The following is a 19,074-nucleotide window of genomic DNA, read 5'->3' on the forward strand; positions in this document are numbered from 1 at the left end:
GCAAGGATTTTCTTACTGTAGGTAGAAAAGGGGGTGGGGGTGATTTCCAAAGCAGATGCTCAAAACATGTATTTGCATTTCACACCCTACTAAGAGCCAGGTACTAGGAATAATTGAGTGAGAGCATTGCAGGCAATTTCATTCAGAAGGGAGATAGCCCTAAGGAGAATGAAATTTCAGTCTGTTTACAGTTTTACTATGTTACATTTTACTGGGTTCTGTGAGGGATTTTTTTTATTTTTAGGTGTAGTAAACCTGTTGTTATACATCTAATTGATGTATTTTAGTATTAGCAGTTAGTATTTCCCACCTTGCTACTGTCAGCAAATCCTGCCCTTTTATTTTGATAGAAGTACGTCTGATAAAATCCTTCAGGCTTACATAATTCTGGTTAATAAGTTTGTTTCAGAGCTTGTAATTCTCCTTTATGTTGCTTGTCAGAGGCAGGCTTGTGGTGATAACAAAACACAGCCCTTAATTTGTCTGATGGATTGTTGTGTATTATGGTTTTGATTTCAGTCAGTAGCAGCAGCATTCATCTTTCCCTGTAGATGCCTTTGGCAGAAAATCAAGAGTGAATGAACGGAAATTCATCACTTAATTCCAAGCAGTGGTCTCATCAGGTAATTCCTGAAGAGAAGTTGGGAAGCTGCTGCTCCTGCATTTGTTGGTGTTGATTTGTTGATCTTTTGCTGGTTTTCTGGCCATGTAAATGCAGTGTTGTTCGGGTGCTGGTGCTCAGGTGGGCAGGGAGTCATTGCTGAGAGTGACCTGCTGCCACTTTAGGAGGGGCATAAACTACCTGGGCAGCTCCACCCTTCTAGGTCAGCCAAACACCACCCAAAATTATAAGGCTGTCTTGGAGAAGGAGCAGGATCATCCAGCCCCTGATTTCCTGGGTGAACTGTGGAGGGTGGTCATTCTCAGGACTGTGCTGTGGGAGAAATGCAGACCTCAAAGCATTTCTCTACCTGCCAGAGAGGGGTGCCTACCCAGAGATGGGATGTGGTCCGAAGGAAAGGTTCTTGTTGGTGCCAAAACAAAGATTTTTTTGATTCTGAAGAATTGAACTTTATATGTTAAGAGTAATTCTTAACAGATGTGCGATGCAAAATTGAGCTACATAAATTAAGTCAAAAACTAATTCACTGGATCGTTTTCTCCACTGAACTTTTTTTTTTTATGGTAGGGTTGTTCAGCTGTGCAGTGTATTCAACTGAGTCAAACCCTTTTCTTATCCTACCACACCTGAAGCTGCACTCTTGCTTGAAGAGTGTAAAAGAATGTTCTGGCTTTGATTCTTCATTACATCTCAGAAGAGGCCAAGAGGAGTGGCTTTCTTCAGCCTTAAGATGAGAAACTAAGGGGAGACCTCACTGCTGTCCCCAGCTCTTGCACACCAGTGAGAAGCAGCAGCAGCTCTGCTTGTCCCTGCTCCCTGGGAGGGGCAAGTCCTGGGCACCTGAATCCCTGAATAGGACAGAGGAAAAGGGAGGGCAGCAGGTGAGGACAGTTCCACGCTGGGGTTTGGGGTAGGAAGGCTGGCTGCTGCCAGGTACTGGGGAAATAGGGTGAGGAAGGGCTAGGAGTGATCCCTTTGTGCTGGTCTTGGTCTCGCAGCCTCTGGTGTTTGGGTCAGCCTTGGTGTGTGCTCTCTTCCTTCAGACTCAAAGAGTAGGTTTTCCCAGATGTGGGAGATAATCAAGAAGTACTACCCTAAAGGGCAAGGGGAAGGAAAAACATTCCTTCCAAGGTCACAGAGACTGTGTTGGCTTTTATTAAAATTGTCGTTGACTCTTAATTACCCTTATGGAACATTAGCTTTGAAATTTCCTGCAGAATCAACTGCGTGTAAATCACTTTGTTCAATCAAACTTTTGACCTTTTCGAACATACACTATGACGTCCCAGGACACTAAGTATTTCAGACTGCAGATTTAAATCATGAAGCTATCCCCTCTGGCTAAAAAACTTTCTTTCATCTAAGTTGTATATGGCAACTATTCAGTTAGTCCACAGTGTCTTTTTTCCAGCAAGTCTTTCATTTTTCCCATTTATTAATACCTTACATGAGCATAAAAACCAGCTGGCTGAGTAACCTTCTGATTCCATCAGAAGGTGCTTCAAAGTGACTTTAAGACAGTTGTTTCCAGGTGAAGTAACATAATTTTTTTTAAAGCTGTCAGTTAACTATACAGTGGAATAAAAACTAAGTGGAACAAAATGAAAATAAACAGCGGTGTAATTTTAAGATGGTCAGAAAGGGGTAGCCAGGAGTTACAAGTGCCAAATCTAAATCAGTGATTTTCAGCCAGTAGCCTGCAGATCCCTCTGGTAGCTCCCTCGGTGGGGTCTATGAGAAGAAATTGGGGGAATCATGCATGGATGTGCTTGTAAAAGCAGCAGACTGCTGCACCAGGGAGAAAATACCTGGAAGAGTGAGGTAAAAGGGGAGAATTCACCATGGCATGCTTTGGGAGAGGCAGACTGGGCAGCAGTGTCCTGCTGTGCCGATGAACTGTGCTGCTCTATCAGCCTGCGTGGTCTGCCTCTTCCTTTTGGAAAATGCATAGGGCTCTCTGCTTTCTGCATTATTGTGTGGTACAAACAGGGTTGGAGGGATTGCCATCTCGATGGCAAACACTTCAAAAATGCAGACAGTGTGTTCTTTATGGGTGCACTGGAATGAGGCATTTAAGGTAGCGGGTTTCCTCCTGCTTCTGGCCTTCCAAATCAACAACACTTTTATAACCACTGCCACTTGGGCAAGTTATACAAGATGTGTCATATAAGATGTCAGAACATGTTCCCCTCTCCTCCTTGAATTAGTCCCCCTTTAACTTTTTATATCTTTTTCACAATAGAAGAAATATCTACAAGCACCTACTTTTGACAAATCTAACGTAACTCATGTTGACATCCTCTCTTGTTGCTGTCAAAGTCTTTTGTGAAACTGATTTAAGGCTTTATAGGGAATTGAATAGCTTTCTGTGAGGACAGGAAAGAAGGAATCTCCTACTATTTGAAATATGTGACAGAATGCACACTGGGTCCTTTGTATAATCAGGTTTTCATCTGCATCCTCACATGAGCTGAAAAAAATTTTTGCAAGGAGTTTTTAAGGTAAATTCTGAAGTGACATTCTTTTGGTGATCAGAAATGAAACAAGTCTCCAGTGACACTTTCAGAAGATATTTTTTGTGGCACATCCTGCTTCTGAATTTGTTTCATAAGACTTACAGCTGAGTTGCTGGTGCTGCATAGGAACATGGGTTTTCATTTTTTAAACGCCTTGTTGCATGGGAGCATTCAGAGTGAATATGCTTCTGTGTGATCTGCAAGGAAGTGCATTAAGACTAAAAGGTCTGCTGGTAAAGTTTTTTATAATATGCTGAGGAGCAAATCCTGTATCAAAGGTCAGAGACCCTGCAGTTGCTTTGTCTGTGGAGGATAGGCTGGTTCTGGTTGAAAATAGAGCACACTGAGAAAAGTCTTGGTAGAGTGAAGCCTGCAGGAGAGCAGAGCTCTCTGTTGGGAGACACTGGCACAGGCTGGGGCTCTGCAACTGCAGAGGGGCTGGAGCCAGTGCTCCTCAGATTTGGGTTTGTGCACAGTTCTCCAAGGGGCAAATGGCTTGGAGTCTTCTGACTTCAAATTGGTCAATTGGAGCATGAAATTCCCTCAGAAGACAAACAGAGAGCAAAAAGAATCGGGAGAAATTATAAAGGTTGCCACATAGGCAAAAAAAGCTTCTGAGTATGTTTTTTTGGTCTGGTCTTCTATAATAAATTTTGGTTTGGGGGGATATGTAGCTCCAGTCAGTGTGGATATAGAACCCAATCGTGCTGGGTTCACCTTGGAATCCCTTCTGTAAAATTTACCTATTCATCCCATATCTGAATGCTTTGGGTTTCTGAATTTCTGAGTTTACATGAGAAATTCAAAGGCAAAGCTAGGTACAGGAGACAACTGGAAAGGCGTGTTCCAGGTTTCTTCTGGAATACTGGTTCTCACCACGTTTGTACATAAATATGAATTCTCCCCACTGCATATCATACAAAAATATCAACCATGAAATAAAAGACACTCAGTAAAAGCTAATTCTTGTCAAGCTGTTTATTTATTCATAGTCATGCCTTGGTTTTGGTGGAAGTGAGTATTTGGCATCTTGCAATACCATTTACATGCTCACTTCTAACATGTGTCATTACAGTTGATCTGTTCGAGAGTCCATAAAACTCTTTTTCTTCTTGAGAAATTGTGCCAGTATGTGTTCTGCTTGTTTCCTTAAAAGAAATTTCATCTGGATTCAGGGCACTTGTAGGCCAACTCTTATTTTTGAGGTTGGCCAAAGTACAGAGGAGCTGCTGGAGTTTGTAAAAGCTTAATAGTGATTATTTAAAGCAGGAAAGGTTACTCAGTGAGGTTAATTCTGAATAAGAGCATGATCAGGTCTTACATTCTTAAGGCTTATTTTTAGTATGACAGTGTCTGATGCTGAGTAAATATACTGAGCTTCAGAACTAAACAGATGCTTCCACTCACATTTTTAGGATCTTTGAAGTTTTAGAAAATATTAGAATAAAATTTTCTGTGGAAAATGATATTTTTTTACTACCCATTTTCTCCACTGTGTTTTGGGTTTTTTTCACTCAGAAGTGTTTATGTTTCTTTGGAGGCTTGTGAATCCTCAAGGCAGCCATTTTAACAGATGGAGTGTGTGATGTTTAGCAGCTACCACTGCTGGTATCTCTGAAAACCAAACTGGTGCTATAGAAGGCTAAATGTAGGCTCTAACTTGGCAAGTTGGGAGATGTGCTATTTATACTGGACTTTCCTGTTTCCTCTGTGAGTTAATATACCTGGCCAACAAATCCTATATTGAGATTTTGCTCCGTCAGAGATGACAGTGAATTTAATCCAAATACAAACCAAGTTCTCAAATGCCCATATTAATGTATTCTGGCATTAGCCTAAAGGTGCCTCACAATGTAAAACATGCATATAAATGACTGTTTATATCTCTCTTTTAATGTTTATGAATTTGAATAATTCCACATTTAGTTCACTTGTACTCTGTGTATATTCTTTACTTGTGATTTTAAATAGCAATAAGTTCTCTCTTCAAAATAAAATTAATAGTGAAGTAAGAATCTTGGCCTCTAAGATCTTGCCAGAAAATAGATTGTATTTTTAGATTGGTAAATCCATTCCAGTTTTATATTCTTATATATCTTTTGAGAGAATATATACTCAGAATCCATACAGTTGAGATTTAAAGTTACAGTTATTCAATGATACTCAGATGTTTCACTTTCCTTAATAAGTTTATTTTTTATTTCTCACTTAAATTATTTGTTCTCAACTCTAGAGCTGGAACAACTTCTAAACAAATTGAACAAATGAGGGAAGGTGCACAGAGCTTTTAGAGGCTATTAAGCTATCTTTGTATATTACAATGTTTTTACATTAGAAATCAAAATCTTAGCCAACACCTTTTTTTGATGTTATTTTTTTGCCCAAGGGAGTCTTCTGACATGATTAGGACAATTTTCCAGACAGCTGAATGGCTGATTCCAGCGTTCCCTGTGTTAGCAGATACAGGGCAGACTTTGAAAGGGTTTCTTCTTAGTTTATGCGGAGGCTGAGGAGTTCAAATCTAGTCTGAGCATCTACTTTGTCTTAAGGTGAAGAATGGAAAAGCTGACAGTGACTGATTTTTGCAAGAATTCTTTAACAGGCAGAAAAATAGTGGGGGGAAGAGAGAAGCATTTCAAAGAAAGGTGAGTATTTGTGATGTCTCCTAGTTTTAAGAAAGGAGAAAAACTGCTTCTTCAGAAAATTGGAAGTGACAGGCTCTAAACTTATTTTTAGTATTAGGAGAAAGAGCAGTGAAGGAGCAGGATCACAGTTCCTCTGTGGTGATTCTTTAATTCCTTAGTTTTTGCATTCACTATTTTTTGCTGCTAAATTTAAGACTAATGAGTAGTTAGATCTATCAATTCCTTGTAACATTTCTGGTTTTCCCATTTTGGTATTCCCTCCAGCATTCCAAGGGTCTTCATTCTTACCCATTCCCCATTCAATCTCTTTCCTTACTACCCTGTGGTTCAAAAAACCATCCCCTGTTATATGCTTCCTTTTTTTCCCCGCATGTTTTGTGTCTTCTCCTCCTCCTGTTTTTTGACAGTATGTTGAGAGCTTGGCTAAAAATTTAAATTTCAATTCAATGTTTTAATGAACGTTAGTATAGTAAATTTTATTCAGTTTTAATGTGCAGGCCTGTTGTGGAAGGATCAAACATCTTCAAAAGAGGATAACTGATCTCTACAAATGTTGCCTTGCAGTGATACTTGTCAGTAGTAATTCCCTTGTCTGGTAAAAAATAAATGATAGAATTTGGTCCAGCCAACATCTATTTTTTTACTTATAGTTTACGTTGGCTTTTTTGGTAAAAGGTGGTGTCTATATCATTTGTCACACAAACCTCTGTTTAGCAGAAGAAGGAGGAAAGCAGTGTTGAATGCAGTCTACAGTTTGTGCTAACTTGTGGAGTAAAACAGTATTTTACATCATCTGCAGCTAGTGCTAAACTTTATTATTGTGCCAGCAGTTTATTGTCTGTCCTTGCTGACATTGATGATCCTCGTTCCAGGCACACACGACGGAAGCCAGAGGCACCTGCAGTCACATATGCAACATATCGGGGTTCTGCAAGGATCAGGCAGCTCCTGAGGAACCAGTCAGAAACTGGAAAAAGAGAAAAAAGCCCTGAGAACAGAAATGTTTCAACAGTCAAAGAAAATGGAGAAGTCCAGACAACTCTGTCTCTGAAATCAGGATGCCTAATAGAAGAAAATGGAAGAGATGAGGGTAAAGATCGCCAAGATGATGCCATATTAAATTTTTCTGCAGTTAGAGTGGGAAGCAAACAGTCTGGTAAAGCTCAGCATTGTTTGGGCAGAAGTAAACATGAAAGAACTGCAAAGGCCACAGCTTTATCCACTGAATCATGTAATGAGCTACATTTAAGAAATGCACCTGCTTTAGCTGCAACAAAAGTTAAAAGGACATTTTCACTAGATTCATTATTGCCACTTAGTGGTAGAAACGGCGGGATCCTAACCAATTCCACTTCCCAGAGTACTCATTCCCTTCAAGTCAGTTCTGCAAACGATTTGGATGGAAAAGAAGATGATCTGCTAGGAGAAACAGGAGCTCTGTTTCAGACAGACAAAAATGCCATGTCTAACTTTGATAAAGAAAATTATTGTAGTAAAGCAGGTAATAAGGAATTCTCAAAAGAAATACAGGATAATTGTTTACATTCACCCAAGTCAAAAAGCAAGACAGTTAATGAAGAACTGCAAGTGGGGAAGGGAGAACTTTGCTGTAATCATCAAGTGAATAATCACTTAGAGCGAACATTGGATGTCCAGAGGCTTCATTTCAGTACCACTACATTTCAGCAGAAAGCAGATCAGCGCAGCAGGAGTGACAATAAAGATGGTGATCCAAGAAATGGAGATGCACAGAAAATTTTGACAGCTGTGGAAAGAGAGCAAAATCCACAGAACTCTCTTCCTACCGTTCTTTTCCCTTTTAATGAACAAATACCTACTTCACTCAGCATGGAATCCAAAGGAGGAAAGTGCTTGGCCACAGGCAATCTAACTGCTTCAGAGTCATTTATTGGACATGATGAAGATACAGTCATGGGCAGGGGGACTTGTAATGAAGAACTGAGTGGGTCAGGGAAAGCAGTGCATGTACAGAATGGTCACAGGCTAATCCATGTGGAGAATTCTAAGGATACTGGCACACAGCAGACTGGTTTTCCTTGTCCAGGAATGGAGAGTGAAGAAACAATGAAGGTTTTGTCTGAGGTTGCAGTGGAAAACCTTGCCAATGTGTCACCGTGTGCACATGGGTGTCAAAGTGTGAAAACACATTTTGATGAGCTGACAGTTCTTCCAACCCACGAGTCTACCTCTGTGATGGTTCCTCGTTCTGCCTTGAGATCTGAAGGAAAGCCTTTGACCAACCATTCTGCTTTCAGCCATGAAAAAGATGGTGTTGACTTAATTTCTGAGTCTCCACCTGTTTCTAAAAGCAGGTGTATTAATTTTTCTTCCAAGAAGGAAAACAGCAATAAACTTGGGCTATCACCCACAGTAATTGACTCTTCATCTGACAAAGAAGGAGACATGCTGCCTTCTGCCACTAACTCTGAAAATGGCCAGATTGCTGCTTCTGAAAAGGACAGCTTTATTTTTCCAGCTGCAGAGTCTGGGAGAATGATCCCTGTGAACAGGGTGACTGAGGGGCTGCCTTGCTCAGGAGACCTGAGAACTTTCAGCCCAGCAAATTCTCAGGAACCTGAGATTGCTCCTCCTGTGCTTGATGGCTGTGCTGATCGAGTAGATACAGAGGTTGTTTGCATCTCCAGGCCCACTTCTCTGGTATCCAGAGAAGCCTCCAACCTTCCTGCTTCTGCCTTGGAGATGTCCAGCACTGCTCAGGGGAACAGTAATTCTTCCAGTCACAGAGCTAGTGATGGGGCAGATGAAGCCTTCTCCACACAACAGGCTGACAGCAGTGTCCTGGCAGAGGCAATGCCATCACCCATCTGTCCCTTGGTATCTTTGGGAACTGCATCTGAGTCAGCCCATTCTGAGACTGTGTGCAGGGATGCTGTGGGACAGGTGATTATTGGTGCTTCTGCTCCTTTGGAAGCCCCTTCTGGCCAAAAAGCTGCTGCACCTGCCCAGGCAAATGGTCTCTGTTCTGGGAAAGGACAAGAATGTTCTTCTTTCCCAGATGCTGCTGCTTTGCTGAAGAAAGCTGAAGAAATAGTAGACTTGGTTTTACACTTGGCTACAGAAGAAGTAATAGCAAAAGAAGGCTTTGGTGTCTCTCAGCTTTGTGGGAACGAGGATGGTTTAATAAATATGGATATGGCAAATTATCAGAAGGCTAAAAGTGTGCAGCTGGCAGCAGGAGAAATCCAGTCAGCTGTGCAGTCATTAAAAGATTTTAATGAGACCAGTGGAGGAGGCTCATCTTCGTTTACAGGAAATGAAAGAGTGGATACAAATAATCAAGATGAAAAGATACTCTCTTCCATCCCCGATAAAATTGACCTACATAAGGCACTAGAACTAAAAGCAAAAGAAACAGTTGACAGTGTCATTAACTCAGCCATACAAAAACTGGCATCCAGTCAGCAGGAAGGCACTGAGAGGAAAAGGCTTTCTGGAAATGTTCAGCCTAAACCTGAGGCTGAAATGCCAAAGACTTTAAGTCTGGATATGAGGTTTCCTGCCAACATTCGGGAACCAACAGAGATGGTTGACACTCAGACTGTAGCTGTAAACTGTGAAAAGGGAGATTGCTCAAGTCCTCCTTTGCTTCCAAATTGTATGGAAAATGGCATAGGTTGGCCCCAAAAAGATGAAAAAGTAGCAATTAATACAATTACTTGTCAAACAAATGGATTTCTTTCCTCTGGCAGTTTAGCAAGGCCAGAATCAGATCTTCTGACACCAGCAAAAGAAAGGCACAATGGAAAGGTGTGTGACCATCTGGCTGCAGCAGAAATGTGTGGCAAAATATCAGCAATAAGTAGAAAATCTGATGGAACTTTAAATTTTATAGATAGAAATGCTGCTGTGACTGAAGAAGTGCTTTTGCCATTGCAGTTAAAAGGTTCAAGCAATAATACAAATATGCCAGAGTGCACACTGCTGCCAGCTGTAAATGTTAATTTGTCATCTTTTATGTGTGGTGAAGAATGTATCAGCCTGCAGAGTGACTCCAAAGATAAAAGCAGCCCTCAGATGTCTCTGGAAAGCAATGCAGAGGATAGTCTGTACGAGCACTGTGGGAAAGAGGCTGCAGAGGAAGTACCTGTACAAGTAAAAGCAATCTTACAAAATTCAAAGGCAGTGGAGAGTGAAGAGCAACTAGCAGAAGGGGCAAATGTGGGAGCAGAGGTTAGTACTGGATTAGATGCACTGTCCATGATACCTGAACTGTCTGTTCCTGGAGAGCCCAGTGAAGGGAAACGCTGCTTCAACACAGTCTTTACCCAAAATAATGAGATTCTGAAGCTGGCACAAATCAAGGGCCAAGACATGGAGAGAGATGATCAGCTTGAAGAAAATGGCCTGGACTGCAGCAATGGCATGAAGGAACCAACAGAACTTTTGGGCTCTTCTCCACTAATTGAACAGTGGGAAAACAGTTCTTTTACCATCATTTACGAAGGTGCTCTTCAAACTGAGAACAAATCTGTCTCAACTGATGAGATGCGAACTGGTTCTCTTTCTCCTTCTGATTTGCCTTCAGACAATACAGATCATCTAAGGCCTGCTAGAGCACGGAATAAGCAGGAGTCAGTGTGTCTTTACGGGCAGGACAGCAAGGTGAGCAGTGCAGCAGAGAGCCGAGGCTCGGAGTCCTTCCTGAGCGTGGAGGCCAAGCGCTACAGAGTTTATCCTTTCTCTCTGTCTCCCATCTATGAGGACGACAGCTCCCAGGAAGATCTGCTGTCCACGGACGTGTCCCCAGAAAGCCGTCCTGGAGGAGTCTCCAAAGACAGCTCTGAGCACACCTCTGTGCTTTCCCTCCTCCAGTCGGTGTCCGAGCGCCTGCAGTTCACTGCCCGCTTCAGCAGAGAGGAGGAGGATGAGGAGGACGGGGTGGAGGAAGAGGAGGAAGAACCTTCGTATGAGGAAGATACTCTTGATGTTGAGAGAGAAGACAACTGCCTTTCCAGTCAGTGCAGAGGGAATTTTAAAGAAACCCCTCAATCAAATGACCAAAGTAGATCTTTTCTTGAACAATCATTTCTCCTTTCAAAAGAGCAGCTTGACTCACAGGAGCAACCAGAACAGCTTCCAGATGTGTCTTCTCCCAGTCAGACACCTTGCAAACCAGTTCCAGAGAAAGCTGATGCTGCTGTAACACAGCCTCCTACAAGTGTGTACTACCAGTACTTGAAATCTGCCAGAAAAGGCCCTTCTGAAAAGGGGACCAGGTTTGGAAGCATTCTCCAGGATATGCTGCAGCCAAAGATTCACTGGTTCCAAGACAACGCCATGCCAAAACTGGGAGAATTGTCAGCGGTAAGCTGTCATGTCACATGATATTTATAATCAAAGTGATTAGCCAAGATTCAAAGTTGCTGCCTCCCTATCCTCCATGCTACCTTTTAATTAAGTTTTTATCATAAAAGCAGTCAAAAGTTTTTATCAGAAGTCATTAGGGTTTTTTTTATTTCATAGTTTAAAAAAAAAAGTCTTCTGATGAAATAAATTTTAAAAGATAACAGTCTTGGTTCAGCACACAGGTGAAAGTGATTTAACTGTAAAACAGAATATGTGAACAGAAGGTAAAATGGGGAAATATGCATAATAAAAAGTCTCTGTAATAGCACAAGACAGACTCCTCCATGTTAAGGATATTTCAACCTGAAGATGTTGGAATTGCCTTTTATATGAAAATTGTTCTTTTAGTTCTTTCACTTCTGAGATTAATAGAGTCATCTTGTCCAAAAAATGTATAAATATCAGCTTACTGGGCTCTTTGATTGTTTCATCACAGTGTCTTCTACAAACTCTAGCTCAGTTAGCAAGTAGATAACATAGCTGCTTCCATAGATTAGGATTTCTTTTTTTAGTGTGCTTAAAGCAATGGCAGATGAGGGTATGGAAAGAGTTCTTCCCATGTTTAGAATCTGAAAGTGCCACATAGACCAAGTGTGTAACTGAAGAAGTCTTTCCGCAATGTTGGGGATACTCCAGTCTGTGTTAGATGTATCTTTTTTTTTCTTTCCTCTGTTAAGAAATGCATTTTATTGTTTGCTGGGAAGGGGTAATACATTTGTAAAGGTTATAACTTCCATAACAGCTCTTCCTTTCTAGCAATGCTGCTTTCTGCTGGTTGACCCTGTTAAATAATTTACACCAGCTCTGAATGGCAATGAAACAAATCTTGGTTTTTTCTACTAAAGACAATTGTGTGCATGTACAGGAATAGTGGACCCAGAATAATCTGCATGTGCTTTGTGCCACACTTGTGGTTGTTAATAGTTGTTTGCCATGTCCTTTTAATTTCAGAACCTCATTGACAGGGCAAGTCTCAAATACAACCCAAGACCAGGGAAGGTAAGCAGAGTTTGTGTCACATAACTCAATATGATACTGGAATAATTTGTCATACTGTAATTTTTGAATGGAAAGCATCTGAAGTTGTTAGTCTGATTTTCTATATTTTTATGTATTAATAGTATGTGCTTTCCCATGCTAATAGTGAGAATATATTATTTAAAATCCTGCCACTAGTAATTTTCCTGTCTTTCTCAGCAATTGTTTTCGCTGAGTGTTTCATAAAGGAAGAAACTGTGTAGCCTCTCAGTTGAGTGGGCACAAATTGCAAGCAAAAAAATAACTGTGCTCTGTGTTGAAATGGGCCCTCATTTGCATGCATTGTGTATTGTTTCAGATTATTATTTATGATACTTGTGGCAACAAAAGTAAACAAGAAGTTCATTCAGATGTGCTAGATGCCTCATCATGGATCTTTCCCATTGGAACAGTACTTAGGATAATTAGAGGATGGTAAGAAATCCAGGTCATATTAAATAGAGTCTTTCCAAAAGACCGCTTGTGTGTTCCTCTTGTGTTTTTATTTCTTTTATTTATGACACATGTCCCATCTGCAGTAGTGTCTTTTTCTTGCTTTATAATTAGACTGATACCAGTGAAAAAGCATAAAACAAAGTTTTAAATGCTGCACTAAAAAAAATATCTTGTTTCTCCTGGGAGATAGCTTCAAACAGAAGGTTTCTAATAGAGCCACAAGTGAGTTTAGAGCTCTTGCCTGAAGTGCTGAGCCAGTGCAGCCATAATCATGAAATATGTGTATTAAAAAAAAAAGGTGGATTTTTACAGTTCAGTTTCATTATACAGTAGCTGTTGCAAAAGGACCATCAAATGCACAATCTCAGCTGCTAGTTTTCATGTGGCATTGAAAGGAATGTGGACACAGAAGGATATATACAAGGACCTTTAAGTTTGCAAGTGCTCCTCAGTTTGCTTTGGGAAGCTGGGACCAGGTCTGTGTCAGTTGTTGCACTGGAATTTAATTGGTGGGTCTTGCAGGGAATCTTTCTGACTGTCAGCCATGCATGTCACATTTATGCAGTTTTGAGGCAGCCTTGTGTGCTTTTGCATACATTTCTTTCACATCCTGTGGAATGCTGGATGCCATTATTAGTATGTTTTCTGCCTTTTATAGTGTCTGCCTGAACAGGACACGTTTTGATGTGACAGTTAGTACATTTGGCCTGGCAAAATAAGGCTGCTCATTCACATTGTTATTTAGCTGCATGTTTATTTTATATTTTATCTTGGAGAAGAACTGTGTATTTTCCTTTTCAATACCAAAGTGAATGTGTCTAGTGAGGGACAGCAGAAGGAAGATGTAGTATTTGTTTTAGTAAGAAAAACTTTTTCCTGGGCTTTCCATCAGATGTGCTCTACCAGCAATGACTCAGTTCATTTTATCATTATTGCAGCTGGATTTTTTATGAGAAACCAAAGTTCCAGGGTCGAAGACATGTACTAGAAGAAGGAGAAGCTGTGCTGGATCACCTTTGGGATCTCCCAGGCATAAAACATAATCGAAGAAACCTCACAGTTGGTTCCATCAAACATGTAACAAAGGTACAGATTTTCTACACAATATTCTCACATGCATAATTGATTTGCTGGTTACACTGGTGTATTGGCAGCAATGGACAACGTGTGTGTAGTGTTCCTGACTTTGTTAAAATTTGCTGTGGCTCAGTTTTTTCACTGTCTAGGTGATAAATTTCAGGGCTTTTGCTGTGCTAAATTTCCCTTTCTTCCTGAGTTATTGAGCAGGTGGATTATGTTTCTTTGCCACCACCCTCACACAGGCTCCCCTGCTTTTAGATGGTTACCTGTCCAGTTGTTTGAAATTAAATGGAATCAATTCATATTTTTGAAGGAGTTTTTATCTTAAGCTGTCTGCCGTGTCTGTGTGGCTTCTGCCTCAGTAGTAGTTGGATTTCCAATCCTGTTTGTACACTGTAGCCTCCAAAAACTGCTGCTATTCCCTCTACAGCTTTTGTGCCATCTGTAGGATCTCCACTTGGACCAGTGGTACACCTACAGCACACAGCTCTGCCTACAGCCTTCAGTTTAGAAGGCTTTTTGTTGAAAAGATAAGAATCAAATGGCTAAAACCAAATATAATGCATCCATTGTTATTCAGTGAATGAGGAATATATTTTCCAGATCTTGTGATTTAAGAAGACTTAGTGGTCTCATTGTTCAGTGTAACATTCCAGTTACTCACAGGGCAGTGGCCCTTGCTGTGAGTGGATTATCATTTGTATCACAATGTGAAAGATTTTTTAGTAAAGTGGTTTTTCTGTTTTCTGCTGGTATAGAGGTCATTTTAAAATTGATAACCTTTTTGTCATCAGTACAGGGGCATAATGTCATAACAATTAGAAATACTTTTTCATTCTCTTAAAAAACTTAGGAATTAATTAATTTAAAAGAAGCTGACTGAAGGCAAGAATAATGAAGTTAACATTTATTTGAGCTAAACATATTAAAAGCCTTTGACCAATAGGCAGTATGAATGTTGATCAGTAATGTGGAAGAAAACTAAAAAATGAAGGTTTTCCACAATAACAGCAAAGAGAAGCTGGATGTTTTGGCTATGAAAGAAGACTCTTGGATAGGAAAGATATTTGCTTAACTTCATCATGCTTGGTAAAAACTTTTGCAGAACAGCTAAATAGGTCTTACTTTTGTTCTTCTTCCAGTCTGGGGTTCATTTATGTAGAACACAGATGGAAAGCTTTGTTACTGTACACTAGTGCAGTAATCAACACTTTCCTCGTGTAAATTAAACCTCTGGCAGGTGTGGTTGGTGAGTTTAGTGCCCTCACCGGGCCAGGTTTTGTCCTCTACACCTTGATTCATGAAGGCATCACTGCTGTTTTTAGGTTGTTTCTTAGCTGCTGTGGAACTGCTTTTAGAAGGTAGTTTCCCAAAGTGCTAGCTTATTTATTTTTGTGAAAAATGTAGGCTTTGTTTTTATTTAACAAACAGTGGATTCTATTTCAGACAGCTCGTGTGTGTGTGTGTGTTTTACTGCCATTTTCTTTTTCATAGGCTGTCAGTGTCTTTTCTCCAGGGTAATTTGGCCATACTGGCTCTGTGTCCAGGTTGTCTGGCTTGTCTTCCAATTTTTCAAGTAGTTTTTAATGGTCTTTGTTTAATGGCTCTCAGTTGCCTTGAGTTAACAGATTTGAACATCAGCTAAATATTTGAGAAGAAAGCAGCTTGCCAAGAGGAAAAACAGTTTTTTACTGAGGAAACTGTAGGAGGTTCACTTAATATTTTAATTTTTTTACTAGCATATTGACTGAAGAACAGCCTGCCAGTAGCTTTGTGCTCTTGATTTGGCTTCAAGCCTCCCCAAAAAGCAGAGATTCTCTTAACTTCTTGGTTAGCTTGTGGCCTGGCTAACCATGGGTATGCATTAGGTGTATCCATGTGTATTTACTTTCAAGAAAACTGTGGGAAGGAGATTCCAAAGAAACAGATTGTGCAACCAGTAAAATGAAGACCTGTCTGAAATGATGTGGAGACTGATTTCCTCTATGACACAAGCCAAGGTTAGCAAAGTCTGCCTGCACACCCAGGTTAAGTGCAGCTCCTGCAGCACAGTCTGTTTAGCCAGGTCATTTCTCTGGCCTACTGTAAATATATGTTTTGACCTTTCTGCACACATTGGGCTTTTTTCTGTCTGTTTCTGGAAGCCCAAAGAGGGTGCCAAATGTTATGTTTCCAGAAATAACAGCCAAGAAGAGTTCCTGATGCCTTCATTCTGGAATAGTCTTGTGAACCACTGTTTTGCAGGGTGACAAGGGATCTGAAACAGCAGTTCATAATCACTGGCTGCAAGATGGTTAGACAGGGAATACCTGGATTCCTTGTGGAGTCTTCTTAAGCAAAGCTCTTTGTAATGGGATTGTTCACACTATTACAAGAAGGGTGTGTTTCTTTTGTTTGTGTGGTTTGTCAGGTGAAAAGAAGCTAATAATTTAAGCAGGGACTACTTTGTCAGATGCCACAGGAAGACACCCAGCAGCTTCAGATGGATTTGCTGGCTGGTTTTTACAGGACAGTAATCGTGTATTTCCTTTTTATTATTAAATGTACCAGCCCTGTTGAGTTTGGTAGCTGGGTTTGGTGTTGGTGGTGGGTGGTAGCAAGAGTGGTACAGTGCTGGAGCACTGGGAGCCAGAATTATGAATGTGTAAAAAAGCCTGGAGGACCAACAGCTCCAATAAAAAAAAAGAAAAAGCTCCAGAAGCAGATAGCATCCTAAAGACAAAATGTATATCTAAAGTAAAATGGTGTCTAGACTGTATTACAAAGCAATCATGTTAATACCAGAGGTAATTAGGCCTGGTTTTCAATAGGCTCTTCTCTCATCCTTGTTTTGGCATTTCCCTTAAGTAGCCAGACTTTAGGCATTCTTTGTCCTGTTGTTGACACACAACTATCCCAGTTAAACAGGCTGATGTGATCACCACCGCTGACAGGTTCAATGAGACCAGCAGTGCTGAGTTTATTTAGCCCTGCTGGAGCTGTTAGGGCTGTAATCCTAGATCCAGAAGGATAAACCACCAAGATCGCCTTGAGGGGCTTGAAGGCTTTAGGTCTGTCTCTTCTGCTGGACCTCTGGATCAGGCTAGAAAAATGTCAGAGATGCTACTGAAGAGGAATATTTAGTGCTAAAGGCTTAAGGGTTGTGTTAATCCTTTTCAGAAGGAGCTTTCACCTTTCTGCTGAGGGCCATGTTGCTCTTGTGGAGGTGTCTGTAAGTGTTCCACATGCTTTGTAAACATCCCAGCTCCCTAAAGCCCACGAGGGAAGCACAGGCATTCCAGGATGACTGCGTGGAGGCGGCAGGAGAATACCACAGAGTAAGGCAGGCAGAGAGGGATGCCTGGGGGCTGTGATCTACCTAAGCATTTACTGGTTGTGTGTTATCACTGGAAATGAGCACAGCTGCCTAATCTGTTTGACCTGCTTTTTATTCTGTTTTTACCTGATGTGTCTGTAGGACAATGAATGCCCTGAGTTTGGAATGCTTGTGATGGGGGGTGGCACAGTTTGGGGGGTGGGTTTAGGGAGGAAACCTTCCAGTTTGGGATCTGGGCTGGAATACTGCGGTAGCAGTTTTGCATGATAATAGTTGTGCATGTGTGTATCTTATTTCCAAATCTTGACGCCTTGCAGATGGCAGGGCTTTGGACTGAAGGATCTCCACCTGACTGCTGTCATATTTGTGTGGTTTTCATTTTGTTTCTAAAGATGGTGGCTTCATTGGGAATGTTAGAGGAGCCTCTGAAAGTAATGAGGGCTGTTAAATATGCCCAGGCAAATATGAACATGCTGGGGCCAGTATTTACCAAGCAGATTTTGCATGCTTGAATGGTATAAATTAATGGCACGGCACAGAGTGTACATCTGCAAATATATAGCGTTCATCTCATACAGTAATAATAAATGTTACCATTCTCTGCAGTCTGTGCATCAGTGGAGGTAAATTGAACTCCATATGTAAGTCAAAATGTGTATTTGTGACTTTAAAAAAATGTCTTTGGAAAACATGATGTACTTCCTGCTCAACCATGTTGCCACCTTTAAAAATAAATATTTGAATTGGTTTTGATGAAAACCTCAGTTTATTGTGTGGCACTTTATGAAAGAAATGTGTGGACTTAATCTAGAACACACACAAAAATGCAATCACTATGAGTAGAGGTTTTTTATTGCTTTCAAAATCTGGCTGGAGAGAGATGGTGATAAATAGGAGAGACTTTATTATGAGTGTTTGTGCTTTACCTCCCCTGGTACATTTGTCATCTCTTGAGCTGGAGACTGCCTCATGAGCTCCAGTCAGGACAGCAGACTTAAAAAGAGCTTACAGACGGCCTTTTTCCAGTCTTAAATGAAAAACAAAACCAAAAGCCTCCTACTGAATTAAAATTAAGCATACTCCATCTCATATTCTGTCTGAGCCCTCGGGCAGATACTTTTATTTTGCTACTTGTCTAGTCTTGTAGATACTTAGTTTCAGAATTTATCTGCAGCCATTATAGTCTGGCATCATTATTTGTGGAATTCTTCTAGGTGCAACTTCCAATTTTCTGGATCAAGCTTTATTGCTGGATTTATGAAATTCAGCCTTCTTACATATCAGATATTTTTAGAAAAAAAAATCTACAGGCTTCAAATATTTCTCAACTTTGATTTAATAAATACGTGTGTGAACAATGGGGAGATTTTTTTTATTTTTTTTTTTTTTTAAATCTTGTCTAGCAATCCGCTTAGAATTGAGGAATGGTGTTCCTTAGCATTTTCCCATAAAGCAGCATTGTACTAGAAAGTCTTTTCTCCTAGTTTTTCTGGGCTTTTTAATCTGAAAATAAAAATTCCGGTATTGCAGTTTCTGCTCAAGAAACAAAGAGTGAGCATTGTTTGTAAGGTACAATACAGAGGAAACGTGACTGTGCCAAAGCAGTATTACTGTGTTACCTCAGGTCTCAGGAGGAAGGTGAAACAATATCCTGAAGTGCATCCATTCTAATTGCCACACTTAGTGCTGACAGCTCAGTAGCTAATGAAAAAACCCTGTGAACCAAGAAGTGGGGTGTTACCCCATGAAAACCCCACTGAAAACCCACGAGCAAGAGGAGAGCACTGCAGGTGCTGTCACGAGAGGAGGTGCTGTAGCTTCCAGGGCTTTTGTGCCCTGTTGCTGGGTTTCCCTGCAAGCTCTTGTGTTGTTCCTTTCAGAAGCAACAGTCCATGCAGGATCTCTATCACAGTGTGCCCCTCCTGGCTCCTCCCCAAATCCAGAAATCCCTGGGGGAATCCTACTTCCTGGGGGCACCTTCAGAGACCACTCCTCATCCCTCTTCTCTGGAACACATGAAAGGGGCATCTTCCT

The 19,074-nt window shown here is 40.8% G+C and overlaps 1 protein-coding gene across 2 annotated transcripts in view; it reads left to right on the top strand.

The window, feature by feature from the left end:
• Nucleotides 1-19,074, top strand: part of CRYBG3 (crystallin beta-gamma domain containing 3) — a 93,187-nt gene that overhangs the window by 30,836 nt on the left and 43,277 nt on the right. For both annotated transcript variants that reach the window (XR_005953866.1, XM_041420855.1), the window contains exons 4-7: nucleotides 6,656-11,129; nucleotides 12,123-12,170; nucleotides 12,508-12,623; nucleotides 13,583-13,730. Coding sequence is in view for 1 of the 2 variants with exons in the window: in XM_041420855.1 (XP_041276789.1) it covers nucleotides 6,656-11,129; nucleotides 12,123-12,170; nucleotides 12,508-12,623; nucleotides 13,583-13,730 (4,786 nt within the window). In the remaining variant the exon portion in view is untranslated. The remainder of the gene's footprint in view (nucleotides 1-6,655; nucleotides 11,130-12,122; nucleotides 12,171-12,507; nucleotides 12,624-13,582; nucleotides 13,731-19,074) is intronic.

This window comes from Onychostruthus taczanowskii, unplaced genomic scaffold, assembly GCF_017590055.1.
Source record: "Onychostruthus taczanowskii isolate IOZ18803 unplaced genomic scaffold, ASM1759005v1 scaffold67, whole genome shotgun sequence".
Taxonomy (NCBI): Eukaryota; Metazoa; Chordata; class Aves; order Passeriformes; family Passeridae; genus Onychostruthus; species Onychostruthus taczanowskii.